General features: G+C 40.3%; 1 protein-coding gene across 2 annotated transcripts in view; it reads left to right on the top strand.

Annotated features, from left to right (window-relative positions):
• The window catches only part of ABCC5 (ATP binding cassette subfamily C member 5), a 106,221-nt gene extending 96,580 nt beyond the window's left edge, over nt 1-9,641 (top strand). For both annotated transcript variants that reach the window (XM_075861871.1, XM_075861872.1), the window contains exons 25-30: nt 5,697-5,886; nt 6,006-6,165; nt 6,943-7,021; nt 7,137-7,250; nt 8,087-8,251; nt 9,078-9,641. In XM_075861871.1, coding sequence (XP_075717986.1) covers nt 5,697-5,886; nt 6,006-6,165; nt 6,943-7,021; nt 7,137-7,250; nt 8,087-8,251; nt 9,078-9,179 — 810 coding nt within the window. In that variant the 3' untranslated portion in view covers nt 9,180-9,641. The remainder of the gene's footprint in view (nt 1-5,696; nt 5,887-6,005; nt 6,166-6,942; nt 7,022-7,136; nt 7,251-8,086; nt 8,252-9,077) is intronic.
• Nucleotides 9,642-15,529: the final 5,888 nt, after the last annotated feature.

Below are 15,529 nucleotides of genomic sequence, written 5' to 3'. Positions count from 1 at the left end.
TTAGTCGGCAAAGTTGACAATTTTGAAAATGGGCTGAGGCGTAACAATATGCCCTTGGTGGGAGTTCCTGAAAAAAGTAAGGATCTAACCTTACTGATTACTTTGAAACCTGGCTTCAATCCGTTTTGGCAAGGAGATTCTTACACCATTGTATGCAATAGAACAGGCACATAGGATCCCAACCCGCCCATTGTCTTCCAGGGTCCATCTGTGCCTGGTCCTGGTCAAGCTGCTACACTATAGGAACCGTGACATCATTTTTAAAAGGCATGTGAAATTGAAGATATCAATGGCAAGTCAATTGTCTGCTTTCCCGACTTCTCTGCTGAGATCCAAAGGAAACGGGGTTAATTTTGTGGATGTTAACCGGCAACTCTGAAATTTACAGACCCTATACAGTATGCCATACTATATCCAGCTAAACTGCGGATGGCGGCACTGGGAACCACTCACTTCTTTGAGAACCCGTAGTAAGCTCTCATTTGGCATTATCATAATGAACAGAAGTTTCTACGACCAACTTCTCACAGGTTGCCATTCCTTCACGTGGGGTTGCCACTTGTATTTTTGGCCCATGGGACGGTTGATCTTGCTTTGTGTTTGTTCTGGGGAATGTTTTAGGTACACCAATATTGCCCTGCGTTATATGTACGATACCTGCACAAATGTGTATAACTTTTGTGAGATTGATGGATGGGGGAGGGGTTTCTACTGGACAAGGATCTCCGTTCTGATCTATCCATTTTTTAAACCGTGTACCAATGGCTGATAAATGAACATGTATCTCATGGGATGTCAGAGGCATAGGGATCCCATTAAACGGTACACTATATTTAACTATTTTATCTCTGCAGTAATAATTCTACAGGTAATGCATCTTACTAAAGACAATATGTGCACCTTGAATAGGTTGTGGATGGGATCCTCGTTTCACACTCCTATAACTCATAAATGACCTTTTATATCCCAAAGTCACATTGAATACCTTACTAGAACACTCTCCGACCGCTCCCCCTTGATATTAAAAGTTAAAGGGTTCTCCGGGAATTTTATATTAACGGCCTTTCCCTAGGATAGGTCATTAATATAAGGTCGGTTTGGGTCTGACTCCCAGCACCCCCACCGATCAGGTGATTGAAGGGATAAGCCATCCTTAGAATAGGCCATCAATCTAAAAGTCTCATAGAACCCGTTTAATTTTCCTCAGAATAATGTGGACGCTGCATGCCTTTTGGCTTTTCCGATAAACTATCTAGATATAGTTAACATATCATATTTTGCTATTAATGGTAGATTGGCGAACTCTGGTGTGGGACACGGTGGACGCACGCCCTAGTTACAGGGGAAATCAACCCTGTTATAGTGACTATTGTCACTGTTAGGGCTGTTCTGGGTCTAGTTAGACCCAGCAGCAGCCTCCTACTACCGTCATCCTGGCGATCATGTGACATGACCACCTGGACCGTTTGAGACATCTATTCTAATCACCCCACTTGTTGAGCAATGTCTACATGACTACAGAGAAGATAGAAATGATGAAAACCACTTCTGTCTTCTCTCCGGGGTCCTTGGCAGTCAGACATTCAGCTGCCCAATCGCTCCAGTATCAAGCTTAAACCCGTGCCGTATACATACAGTGCGTGGTCTTCAACCAGTTAAGGTGAAAGTGAATACTTAAAGTAAATTGCCTTCATATGTGGTAGGTCAAAACCAACCTCTTTTAAAATTATATGGATGTTCAAACTATTCTATATTGTACATAACTTCCCTGTTTGGATACTGCAAGGTTTTTTAAATTATTTTTTTTACTAAATCAATGGCATATTTAGTGACCTAATCTGGCGTAGGGGGGATTGCTCAGATTAAATTGGAGACTCTGCAGAGGAGCAAGTATAGTGGCTGAACACCTCATGGGATGGGGGATGCCTGAAATTGACCCTAATAAGGCTATGATTTAACATTTTTTTCTTTATCCCGAGCGTTTATTTGAAGTTTTAGCGGCTCATAAATTTAAAACGAACTCAAAACTATTTTCTATATTGCATATGATTTATACAGTATGGTGGAAGGTTGTACTCCTATTTGAAATATACCATGGGTTGGGGGGGGGGGTGGCCTGGACTCTGGAAGAGGCCGCATTGCTGGGGATCTCTTTTGGAGAGGCCTATTATCCTCCTCCATCCTTCTTCCGGGGCTGCTCTTAGGCATCCCCGGCTACTCCGCAACGTTCAGGGGGAACGTTTTCAGACTTTTTTTGACTCTAATCTCTCTAAGGAGAGTTTTGGATCTAATTCGGCGGCCGGTTTCCCGGCCTAAATTTGCAGCTGGAGATGGCTACTTCTGGCCAGACTGGAACGGGAGCAGTGTGACACGCTGCAGTGGAGGCCTTTGGAAAAGGCCCACAATCTCTGCCCTGGTGCCTTGTTACAGGGGAGGCCAGGACTAAGTGAGATCCTGAAGAAGACTGTGTTCTGGTGAACTTGTGTGGACTGGTGATCTGATCCCTGGGAGCACTGAAGTTCCTAATTCCCAATGGGGGTGTGGCTTATCTGTACTGCCCCGGTCTATTGTTGTCCTGCGGGTCTGTATTGTATTTAGTATCATTCATGGAGACGTTACGCCATCTTAGAATTATCTCCTGGGATGTGAGAGGACTTAATGACAACCCGCATATCATACTTTTACAAGAGACTGATTTTTGCTCGGTTCCAAATTACGATCTGGTGTGACCATGGGTCAGGTATGGCTATCATGCTTCTTATTCCTGTGGGGTCTCATTGTTGGTCCACAAGTCTTTTCAATGTGAGGTTACATCTTTTAAAACGTAATCCTAGAGTTGGATTTATTGTGATGCTATGTCCGGTCCATTTTACATCCTTTTATTCTTGTTAATGTCTATAATCCCCCTCTGGCCACTGTCCATTTACTTTCTGATATAATGTTGCTGGTAGCTGAATTTGGCCCTGCTCCTCTTTTGTTCCTTGGGGATTTTAATCTATTGTTGTGCTCTCAATTGGATAGATTGGGCGGAGTCCCAGGAAGTAGTCCCCTTTTGGCTAATTGGGCTGCCACTTATCACCTGCGGGAAATCTGGCAGACTCTTTGTCCTTATTCCTCAACTTATTCATGCCACTCACCCGCCCATAGGTCCTCTTCCCGAATTAACCTGGCTTTTGGAAACGCTGCCTCTCTGATATATTTGGTAGATGCACAATATCTCCCTCAGGAAATATCGGATCACTCTCCCCTCAAGGTCACTCTGGGGTTCCCTGAAGTTGCTAAACTGAGAATATGGCGATTTGAGTCCCCTATGGCTCTCCTGCACAGAGGTCGCGACTTCCTTAGAAAAAGAAACAGGTTTTTGGAACACTAATCTAGGCTCGACTGATAGTAATTTGGTATGGGATGACTTCAAAGCATATATGAGGGGGGTGGTCATACGGGCAATCTCCTCGCATAGGAAGGAACGAACTAGGCAGCGTACAGACTTGGGAGCTGGTGGAGGTAGAGTATCTTAAGACTAGGGACTCCTCGACCTTTACTACCTTCACAACAAAGCAACGAGAATATACTCTTTTACTAACGGATCTCACCAGGAAGAAAACTTTATATTCCCAACAGTATTTTTGAGCAGGAGGATAAGAATGGTCCTTTGCTGGCCTATTTTGCTAGAGAGGACACCACACCAAATCCTATTTTAGAAATTACCTCATCTGCTGGGATGCCTGTTAATGACCCCTTGGCTATCAATGGCGTCTTTGCTAAATTCTATTCTGATTTTATATTCTTCTAAGATTTCAAATAATCCCCCTGAACTGAAGGCGTATTTAGATACCATTATTTTCCCCACCATGGATATTGAGGGTGTTAGTTTTTTAGAATCTGATCTCACCATAGGGGAAGTAGTAGAGGCAATTTGCTCCTTTCCAAACAGGAAAACCCCCAATCTGGACGGTCTGCCAATGGAATGGTATAAATTTCATATTGACCTGTTTGCCCCCCACTTACTTAGCCTTTTCCAATCCTTTAGTGGTGTTACTCCCCTCCCCCCATCTATGAGAGCTCTTATAGTGCTGATTCCTAACCCCCGTAAACATCCTAAGGACTGTAGTTCATACTGACCTATTTCACTTCTTAATTGTGATATTAAGATATTAGCCAAAATTCTAGCGACACGTATGCAGAAGATCATCTGTCATATTATTCATCCAGACCAATCTGGTTTCATGCCGGGGAAGGCCACTGATATTAACCTTCGGAGGCTCTTTACTAACATATCGTCTACTGTAGGGTCAAGTGGCACCAGAATTGTCGCTGCTTTGGTTCTTGAGAACGCATTTGATTCGGTAGAGTGGTCCTATTAATGGTCAGTACTAGGCAGGTTTGGATTTGGTCCCATATTTATCCAATGGATACAGTTACTATACTCACAACCTATAGCAAGTATTAAAACCAATTGTCATATTTGCCCCTCCTTTACGATGGCCTGAGGGACTAGGCAAGGTTGCCCTCTATCTCCTTCCCCTTTTGCACTGGCCATTGAGCCACTAGCACTAGCTATAAGAGCTTCTCCTGATTTAAGGGGTTTTGAGATGGATGAGCATGAGGAGCGTCTCTCTACGCGGATGATACGCCACCGTTCCTAAATGACCCAGGTCCATCTATACATGCGACGCTACCTGTTTGATTTATTTACATCCTTCTCTGGACTACGTGTCAACTGGTCCAATTCTTTAGTAATGGCAATAGATGCTGCAGCAACACTTCCTTCACCACTGCAATGGATGGACAAAATTACCTTTCTAGGCATAGTGATTAGCTCTGATGTATGTAGTTTTATACCTGACAATATCACTCCTCTGATACAGTGTCTCAAGTTGGACTTTGATAAATGGAAACCCCTCCCCCTCAGTTACTGGCAGAATTCACTTGTTTTAAAATAAAGTCCCTTCCTAGATTTCTGTACCTTTTTCACAATTCTCCAGTATGGCTATCATATTGACAAAGATCTTCGATCTTTTATGGCGGTGGCGCGAATTCTGTAAATGGCCAGAAATGTAATCATGCAACATTTGCTGCGGGAATCCCACATTTGCAGCAGGATTTTTTTTATTTTATAAAATTGATTAGTTAATATCCATGGAAAATAATATTTATATAAAACGAGGAGCTAAAATTTGAGGCCTTCCGATCAGATTGGGTAGACGGATTGGGATTCTCTCTGCCGAATTTAACTACTGATAGTCTTTCGTACCCATTATAAATCATACTGTCATCTGTACATAGAATGGTTAATGTCTTTTCTTCTTGTGCTAGCAACCGCTTCCTGAGTCCTATATAGCCTCTTTATTCATGGGATATTGTCAGGTAGGATAACAAGGTCCAATCCCATCTCTTTGAACAGATAATTCATGTACCTTGTTTGCTAGGGTGGGTGGGTAGAGGGAAAGGGATGGATTACCTGTTTAAAAAAAAAAAACAACCTCCAGTCAAAACGTATTTATTTTAAGCAAATATTGCGGTAGATGCCAGCCAAGGGATCCATTATTTCTTCCTATGAGAATCTTTTGTATGTTTTTGTTGTTGTCCCTCTGCTGGGCTCTAGTTATACGTTATGTTGATCAGCTTCTTCATGTATTATGACAGATTTGTTTTGAGATGCTCATTGTCCTCAATGATCCTTGTTTTCCACTTAGACTTTGGCCCTAGAAGCTCCTGCCAGAATTAAAAACAAGGCTCCCCCAGCAGACTGGCCACAAGAGGGAGAGATCATTTTTGAAACGGCAGGAATGCGATATCGAGAGAACCTGCCCTTGGTACTGAAGAAAGTGTCATTTACTATTAGGCCAAAAGAGAAGGTTGGAATTGTGGGAAGAACTGGCTCAGGTGAGAGAAACATAGATCGATTGAAGAATGCCATTGTGCAGTTACGTTATTGTCTTTATTATTCTAGCAGTTCCGTTTTGTTTTTTTAAATAATTTCTATGTTTATCCCCTTCCTATAGGAAAGAGCTCCCTCGGCATGGCACTTTTTCGACTTGTGGAACTTTCCAATGGTTGTATAAAAATAGATGGTGTAAATATTAGTGACATTGGGCTGGCAGATCTGCGCAGCAAGCTCTCTATTATACCCCAGGAGCCTGTCTTGTTCAGTGGCACTGTCCGGTAAGCACATTTTAAAAAAAAGTGTCTGGATCCCACACCTTTCCCTATAAACTGTTTATTTTTCAGTAGTAGTCCACTTTCGAGTTTACTTAACACTTTTTTTAGTGAGAGAATTTTTAGTATTGAGAGTACCATACTAGCATGACATTCAGAGGAACAAGAATTAAGTTGGAATTGGCAAGAACATGTTTCTAGGCGGTCTATGGGGGTTGTTTGGCTGCCCTATACTAAGTGAAGACTGGTGGAGTGCAGTAAGCCCCTAGACCTTCTGCTGCACTTGCCAAGCTAATACGCATTCTTCTCCAGTTAAAGGGGCATTTCGGTGACATCAAATTTATAGCCCATTTTCAGGATAGACCATAAATATCTGATAGGGGTCCAACTGTCGGTAGCTGTTTGGGTCACTACAGCGGGAAGAAGCTTTAATACTGAGCACCACCTCTATGAATGTGACTGCATTGTGCAGTATGGAGCTGTGTAAGAAATGAAGGGGAAGCAGCCTCTTTAAACAGGCGGGGGTGTAGAGAGTTTGACCCCCACCGATCAGATATTGATGGTCTATCCTGAGGATAGGCCATCAATTTTCTTTCAGCGGAATACCCTTTTTAATTTCGACTGGTGGATTTATTTTAAAGACAGGTCTACCAAATGATGCTGAAACAATGATGTTAGGACATGTAAGTTTTTTATTTATCTACAGAAGTTTTTTTTTGCAAACTGGAGCTTGTCACATTTGTGTAAGCAAATTCTGATATTCATATACTTTTACATTTTTAGTTCCAACTTGGATCCCTTTAACCAGTACTCAGAAGATCAGATTTGGGATTCTCTGGAAAGGACACACATGAAAGAATGTGTAAGTTAATATCTCCAAGTACATTTTAAGCAATTGAATAAAAATGTTCGTCTGCTGCACGTTTGCAGCTTTCAAGCTTTTACATTTCTACAATATGTCTGTATCTTCTTTGTAGGTTTCACAACTACCTCTCAAACTTGAAACTGAAGTTTTGGAGAATGGAGAGAATTTCTCAGTGGGAGAACGTCAGTTAATGTGCATAGCGCGAGCTTTATTACGTAGATGTAAGGTAAGTCAGCAACTCTGTATATCAGAACTTTAGTTTTAAAGGGCGGATTCAGATTAAGGCACCGTCTGTAAGAATTTGTGTACTTCCCATTTAAAATACTGTAGAACTGATCTGTGTTTGGGAAAGGCTTTTATTTATAAAGGAGGTTGTATAGATACTCTTTGTACAAACATTTGACATTGCATGGCTTTCATAAGTCAATTTTTTTATGAAAAGTAAAAAAAGCTTTAGGCTTGAGGCACACATGGAGTTTTTGTGGCAATTCTTATTTAGCCATACAGAGAGGAACATTATTCCTTTATACTTGTATGATTCAATTGTCATATGGTGTTTCACTGTCATTTATACACTACATATTATTGACTCTTTAGATGGGTCGACATTTTTCGATTATGTATCTGTATTCATTGATTATAGCTTTATTAGGTATTTCCCAATTCTTGTATGTACTTCCTATATAAACCTGGCATTGTGCACGGTCCGGTAGCTTGAGAAAGGTTCTGGGTTGAACCGAAACGTCGCTCACTTGAGGTGAATAAAGCAACCGTTTATCATCTGCATTGAAGTCCCGGCGCTGTTCCTTTTATGTATATTTGGAGAAAAGTTTTGCATGAGTGTGCAAGTTTGGTATTAAAGTTGTTTTAATCTGTACTGGGCAAATATGAAATCTAAAAGACTGCTATCCTAGGACTGATAGGGGAAATATTAGGCTTCACATTTTTGAAAGGTACTGTAACTTGGGCCACCTTTTATTGTATTTCCAGAAGATGTAGTATTTTGTAAAGCTTTAAATACTAATTTGACATGTAACCCAAAAAAATTATTCTCTGTTTCAGATTCTAATTCTTGATGAAGCCACTGCAGCCATGGACACAGAGACTGACGTTTTGATCCAGGAAACTATAAGGGAGGCATTTGCAGACTGCACAATGTTAACTATAGCTCACCGTCTCAACACTGTACTTGGGTGTGACCGTATTATGGTGCTAGCACAAGGACAGGTGAGTGAGGAGAATCGAAATATGGGATCTTTATTGTTCAGGTTTTTACTGTTCTCACGCATTTTTTTTTGTTTTATTACTTTTTTTCTTTACTTAGTACGTTGTAAAAAAAAAAAAAAATTCTCTTGTAGCCTGTTAAAGTAGCCATAAATTCCTTACCATTTATTACCATGGAAGTTGGTGTACCATGGGATGTCTCATATCCTTGCATTGACCCATGTGTTTTTCTTACTAAACACCTTTACCACTCACAAACAAGAAAGAATGTAAATATGAAACCACAACTTTTCCGACCAATGAGGCAGAGCAAACGACGTCTTGCTAACAATCGTTCCTGCAGTTAAAGACTATATCCTACTGTTTTGTATATGCATCTTCTATGCAGACCTACGTGTCTTCGTAGTTCTGAACTTTAATCTCTTGCTGCTTTATTTAGTACTGGAGGGGCATAATGGTGTCTTGCTATGGATGGGCAGTGGGCCTTATTGGTTCAATACCTTGATACACCTTGCATGCAGCACATAAATATACAATGCGATTATTTGGTATCCATAAGACTATTTGGATTTGAACATGTTAATAAACTAAACTGCACGGAGTAATTCCAAAAGTCGGCTAATACCTAAATATCTTCCATTATCAGAAGCTTACCTGACTGAGAAAAGAAATCCTTTAATTCTACAATAAGTGAAAACCGCAATGTCGAAAGCATATGTTGCAATTATACTAGAAAAAAAGTGAAGCTACACTTTAAATTGTCCATTGTTCGTGCTGAATGGGCTTTTTCTCGATTCATTACTAATGTGTGTGTTTTTGTTGGTTGTAGGTGATGGAATTTGACACCCCATCTGTCTTGCTGTCCAACGAGAATACTCGGTTCTATTCCATGTTTGCTGCAGCAGAGAACAAGGTTACCGTGAAGGGCTAAATAATGACCGTCTCAGCTAAACCCTACATTGTGGGGCTGTGCGCTGCTTCTCATTCCCTGCCTGTGGCAGGCTCAATCCCTACTTACTTTTTTTAATTTTTTTTTCTTGACTGAAAATATGGTATATTTTGCCTTTTTTTTTTATTTTCTCTTTTCTCATGTTTTAGTTTATTGGGTTTTTTATTTAGCACAAACCAATTCAGGACTGATTTAGATATTTTTTTAACTGTTTAAAAGAATATTCATGTTCTATTGTATTTATTCCTATTACTAAAGGTAAAAATGTATGCGTTTTCGTTATGAAATGCACTGAAAATTTAAAATGGTTCAGGCAACCATAGTTCTGTATGTAGCCAGCTTAGAATGAAGCTTTCTACATGCGTTTGTATATAGCCTATATTTACTGTGAAGATGTAAGCTGGTTTATTTTATATTAAAATGAGCACTGGGTTAACTATGGAACGTGTGTGTATATTTTTATTAAATAATTAGATCGTAAGATTTTTAAAATATTTTTTTTATTAACGTTTTGTATTTCAAATAATCGTAAAAACAATTTGCAACGGGAGTCAACAAAAGGGGACATAGAAAATGTGACCTATTTTCCAATGGTGTTGAAGACCAGTTCTCAGAAAATACTTGCACCAGAGTCAGAGTCCATCTTGGGAGTATTCAGTTATATTAGTTTACTATAAGCCCCAGTTCACACAGTTTTTTTGGTGCTGATTTTGATGGGGAATCCGTGCCAAGATATGCCCCAAATCCTTTCCCACCCCCCTATTGATTTCAATGGGAGGCAGAGGTGTTTTTGTTTGTTTGTTTTTTCCTGTACAGCTTTGGACCGCTCGTGAAAGAAAGAAAGAAAAAAAAAGCGGCATGCCCTTTCTTTGAGCGGGTTTTGCCTCTGAAACTCTATTGAAATCAATGGATGCTAGAAAGAAATGAGCCACTCATTTGAAATGTTTGATTTTTGCATTTGATTCATTAAAAAAAAAAAAAAAAAAAGGCTGAAAAGCACAGCTAAAAATGTTTAAAAAAAAATTCTGACACTTCAGAAGCTCCCTCAAAAATCCTGATACAATATTGAGGCAGATTTTTATTTTTTTTCCTCTGCCTGACAAAAACCTCTGTGTGAACTTACCCTAACTTTTATTGCGAATGAATGTAGAACAAAGTACTGTAATCCTTTATGTTTGGTGGATCTGCAGTAATGTTAGTGTTTGTGTATGAGGCTGCATATAACGATATAGCTATATCGCTATCTGCAGAGTAAATGAATGGAGAGAAGTGGATGACACTGATTGGTCAGCGTCATACACTCCTCTGTACAACTCCCACTTGGTCATATAGTAAAACACGCCCAGTTGTCCATTGAGAAACTCATTAGCATAAAGCTAATATAGGTCATAACTCCATCAAAAATTATAGTTTTTTCTAAATAAAAAACTTCTGTAATCTACATTACAGCGACGATCACATTATGTACAAGATAGGCCACTTATAATGTGGTGACAGAGCCTCTTTAACCCCTTAGTGACCACTAATACGCCTTTTAACGTGATCCACTACTGGGCTTTAGGCTAGGCTGACGCCTTTTCACGTCAGCCTAGTCTAAGTCCTGCACGGGTCTCCCGTGCAGGCAGGAGCCGGGGCTCTGCTGTCTGATGAGAGCTGAGCTCCTGCTCCAACGCCCGCGATCGAAGTAAACTTCGATCGCGGCCGTTTAACCCGTTAAATGCCGCCGTCAATAGCGACCGCGGCATTTAACTTTGTTTACAGAGGGAGTGCGCTCCCTCTCTCACCCATCGGCGGCCCGCGAATGCAATCACGGGTCTCCGATGGGGTGTCATGGCAGCCGGGGGACTGATAAAAGCCCCCAGGTCTGCCCTGGACATATGCCTGTTAGGACGCGCCGGAGGCACGTCCTAACAGATTGCCTGTCAGATTTACACTGACAGGCAATAATGCTCTGGTATACGAAGTATACCAGAGCATTATAGCAGCGATCGGAACATCGCACAGTAAAGTCCCCTAGTGGGACTAATAAAATCAGTCATCAAAGTGAAATAAAGATTATTAATAAAAAGTACAGTAAAAAATAAAACCATTTTTTCCCATAAAAAGTGGTTTTATTTAGTAAAAGTGTAAAAAAATAAAAAAAAGTACACATATGTGGTATCGCCGCGACCGTAATGACTCCATTAATAAAGTTAATATGTAATTTAAACCGAAAAGTGAACACCGTAAAAAAAAAACGCAAAAAACTATGGCGAAATTGCAATTTTTTTCCATTGCCCCCCAAAAAAGTCATAATAAAAATGAATCAATAAGTCCCATGTACCCCAAAACAGTACCATTCAAAACTACGTCTTGTCCCGCAGAAAACAAGCCCAAAAAATCACTACATTGATGGAAAAATAAAAAAATTACGGCTCTTGGAAAGCGACGATGCAAAAACAAATAATTTTAGTTCAAAAGTGTTTTCATTGTGCAAAAGTCGTAAAACATAAAAAAAACCTCCACATATGTGGTATCGCCGTAATCGTACCGACCCATAGAATAAAGGTAACATGTTATTTACGTCGCATAGTGAATGGCGTCAATTTAAAAACGCATAGAACAATGGCGGAATTTCAGGTTTTTTTTATAATTCCCCCCCAAAAAGGTTAATAAAAGTTAATATAAAAATTATATGTACCCAAAAATGGTGCCATTAAAAAGCACAACTAATCCCGCAAAAAACAAGTCCTCATACAGCTATGTAGACGAAAAAATAAAAACGTTATAGCTCTTTGAATGCGACTATAGAAAAACGAATAAAATAGCTTGGTCATTAAGGCCTAAAATGGGCTGGTCACTAAGGGGTTAATTATACAAAAAATGTTGGAAAATACAGAAACATTTATGCAAGCAAGGAACCTGAACATATCAAGACCCTCTGCCACTATCTCCGATGAAAATATTATCCCTAGTCAGATTGGAAGGGGCCAATCCAGACCTATCAAGCCAACAGGCCCAAAAGTCCTGACCACACTGAACCCCTTTTGATATAAATTCATTATTCCAGGGTAATAAACCACTTACCCTTAGGCCGGGTTTTCCGCAACGAAATTCTGTGCGGAAATTCCGCAGCATTTACAGTAGCAGCAAAGTGAATGAGATGTAGAAAATCTAATGCCACGGTGAGGGAAAAAAAACACAAAAGAAGTGCGGAAAGTGTTCTGCGGTTCGACTTTTTAATTTCGCAGCATGTAAATTTATGCTGCGTGTTCTGTGCGGAGATGCTGCGTGTTTGGCCTATAGACTTTAATGGGGAGCAGAAATTCTGCAACAGATTTATTTTGTGGAAACCCAGTAAAAACTCCTGGGAATCAGCAGGTGCACATATACTTTTTCCATACTCATTGCATTTCCGCAGCAAAATTGCATCATTTGGTGTGGACATCTGTCAGATTTACCAGTGGTTTTTTTTCTTCGATTCTGCTGTGTATTTTCTGTTGCAGCAAATCCACAGTGTGTCCTTTGTGTGGAAACATACCCTTACAATAACGCCAGTAATATAGGTGGGGTCTTCTTGGTATCAATGTTTGACTCTCCGTTTTCTAGCAATATAGAGAAGACGAGCCACGGTCACCTTCAACTGTTCTGGTGCAGGTGGGTCTCCCACATACCCAAGAATACAAACATGAGGGGAAGTGAGAGATGGATGATGCATGGAGTTCACTAGATTGACCGACCACTTCCTCTCAATGCCACAGCATATGCATAAAGTCCATCTGGTATAGTTTAGTTAAAAGATGCTGATACAAGCAAGATATGATTCCAGAGGAAGATTCCGAGTGACCAATCAAATCTATGATGGAATTACATACATTTTGAGAAATAAGCAATGGATTCAGCATTAAACACGTGTCCATTAGTATTGACTATGAGGTAGGTTATATTCGGTTCGTACATTGTTGGGAGAAGAACTGTTTAAGCTCCCCATTTGAAAAAATATGTGGAAGGCATCAGATACCAACTTCCCAAAAATTCTAGTAGATTTATTTAAGATGAACATTCGTAGTACCAACTTTCAGTTACTCTAGACCTGAGTAGACCTTTAGTTGTCTTGAGCCATCACAGTGCCAAAGATGCTTCATATAGTCAGCAGTCATTCTAGCTATATAAATCATATAATCCTAAAAGATGCTAACCTTTTATTTGTCTTTTAACTGATCCCAAGTAATAGCATGTCTAATGTCCAAGAGCTGCATTGGCTTCTGAGCTGAAATCTCCCAACGTCCCTTGCTGGCTCAATATCTGTACAGTCATTTGCATTGTGGGAAGTGTATTATTTACACCAAACTCCGTACAGTAATCAGATATAGTAAAGAAAACTACTAAGATACCCGAGCTATACACATTAGAGTTTAGTTAGCCAATCTAATCTGTATGGGGGTATCCAAACAGTCCTCCAATGTTCGACATGGTAGGGAAAGTAGGATCAAGCATGTAGGATTTCAACTTGTCTGACCCTTTATTCCCTGGTAGGTAAGCTGCTGCCAGGCACCCTCTCCTAATTGAACTAAACATGCACACTAGGATGTTTTTTGTTTGTTTTTGTTTTTTTTAATGGGTTTGGGACAACCATCTTCTTACTTTTGCCCTTATGATGAAGGAACATTGTCCAGCACTACGTCACTATCTGGACTAAAAGCCCTATTACACCAGCTGATCGGCCGATGCAGCGCGTGCCGATCGCTCATCCCCATACATTATGTCGGCAGCACGTCTGCCTGTTTACACAGACTGATAATCTTTTTTTACTTTTTTAAAAAGATACAATCAGCAAGATGATTGAGCGTTTGCTTGTTCATCTGCTGATCACTGCCCTGTTTACACGGGGCAATTATCGGCAACGAGCGTTCTATGTAAAACCCCCTTCAGGGGACCAAGGCAGACTTCCCTTGTGGTCACCTGCATGTTTTTTTTGTTACATACTTTCTATTGGGAAACCAAACCTAGAACAACCCTAGATATAATGGTAAGTGTAACACAAATATATAGAACCTATTGAGGACAAAACATGACCTTGTGCAAACGATAAAAATATATATTTTATTGAAAAATCAAGCTAAAATATACAAACATGTACAGATGGATAACCATGCAACCTTCACGATGAAACAGAAAGAAAAGATGCAGTGGGCAACACAAAAGTACAGACTGTGTCAAGGTCCTATACAGAATCCATACGTAAGGGAATGGCCTGACGAAGCTACGGCGAAACACGTGGCGGTGGTGCGTGACTGGTTCTCTCTGGGTTTCCCTGTGTTCCAGCCAAGCTGCACTTTGCAGGTATTGTTCCTATCAGGATTCTTCTAAACCATTTCATTTATTGGGTGTCATGTGTGGTTACTTATCCCCATGTCTGATTACATCAATTTACTTCTACTGCTATTGTGATTTGTTTCATATCCTGGTACACTGCGCTGGTTCCTTCCTCTTTCTATAACTATATGTTACAAACATTGGATTAAAATGACATTTCATTACGTATTGATTCTGTATAGGACCTTGACACAGTCTGTACTTTTTTGATGCCCACTGCATCTTTTCTTTTTATCGTTTGAGGACAAAACACAACCTTGTGCAATAGGTTCTATACTTTTCTATTGCCCAGCATTGACAATAGCTCTTACCCAGTGGTGGTGTACAGGCTACATCTAGGGTTAGGCACATTCCAGTTTGTTAGAAATATAGAATCATATATTAGAAGAATCTATTCCCCTATATGTACCCCACGGGGTGGTGGCTCTTCTGGCAAAATTAGCTCTTGTACTGCACATTAATGTTTCTCGACCTCTATTTAAGGAGGACATCAAATATGATTTGGTTTTCAAGTTATTATTGTAATAAGACATATAGAGGTTCTACATCTCAGTTGCTCTCATTCCAAACATCGGGAGCTGGATTCCCCTCCTCCTGATTTTTCTTTTTCTGTTTGAGGTAGTTCCGGTGCCCAGAACGCCCAAGTAAGCATGTCATTCTTCCCCTCTTCGTGCCCAGGTTGTCGTAGATCCCCAAGATGGTGTTATGCCAGTAACATCCACCGGTCTGGCAGCGTCATGTGCCCACTTATAAAGTTCCCCTCAAATAGCCAGGTTTTAGGCCTCAATTTGTTTTTCTTGTGGTACATACACTTGATAACCTGTGGTAATACACCTTCTTACTTGCTCTGTCCTTCCAGTACATAAGAGAAATTTTACAAAGGCCCTTCTGGCCAGAGGGTCACTTTTGAGCAGTCTGTAGGCACTAGATAAAAACATTTTCAATATTTATCATGGTATATTGTCATATTGTCTTGT

The sequence above is a fragment of the Rhinoderma darwinii genome, chromosome 4, assembly GCF_050947455.1.
Source record: "Rhinoderma darwinii isolate aRhiDar2 chromosome 4, aRhiDar2.hap1, whole genome shotgun sequence".
NCBI classification, from domain to species: Eukaryota; Metazoa; Chordata; class Amphibia; order Anura; family Rhinodermatidae; genus Rhinoderma; species Rhinoderma darwinii.
Note: the sequence above shows the minus strand (reverse complement) of the source record. Positions and strands in the feature narration are given on the sequence as shown.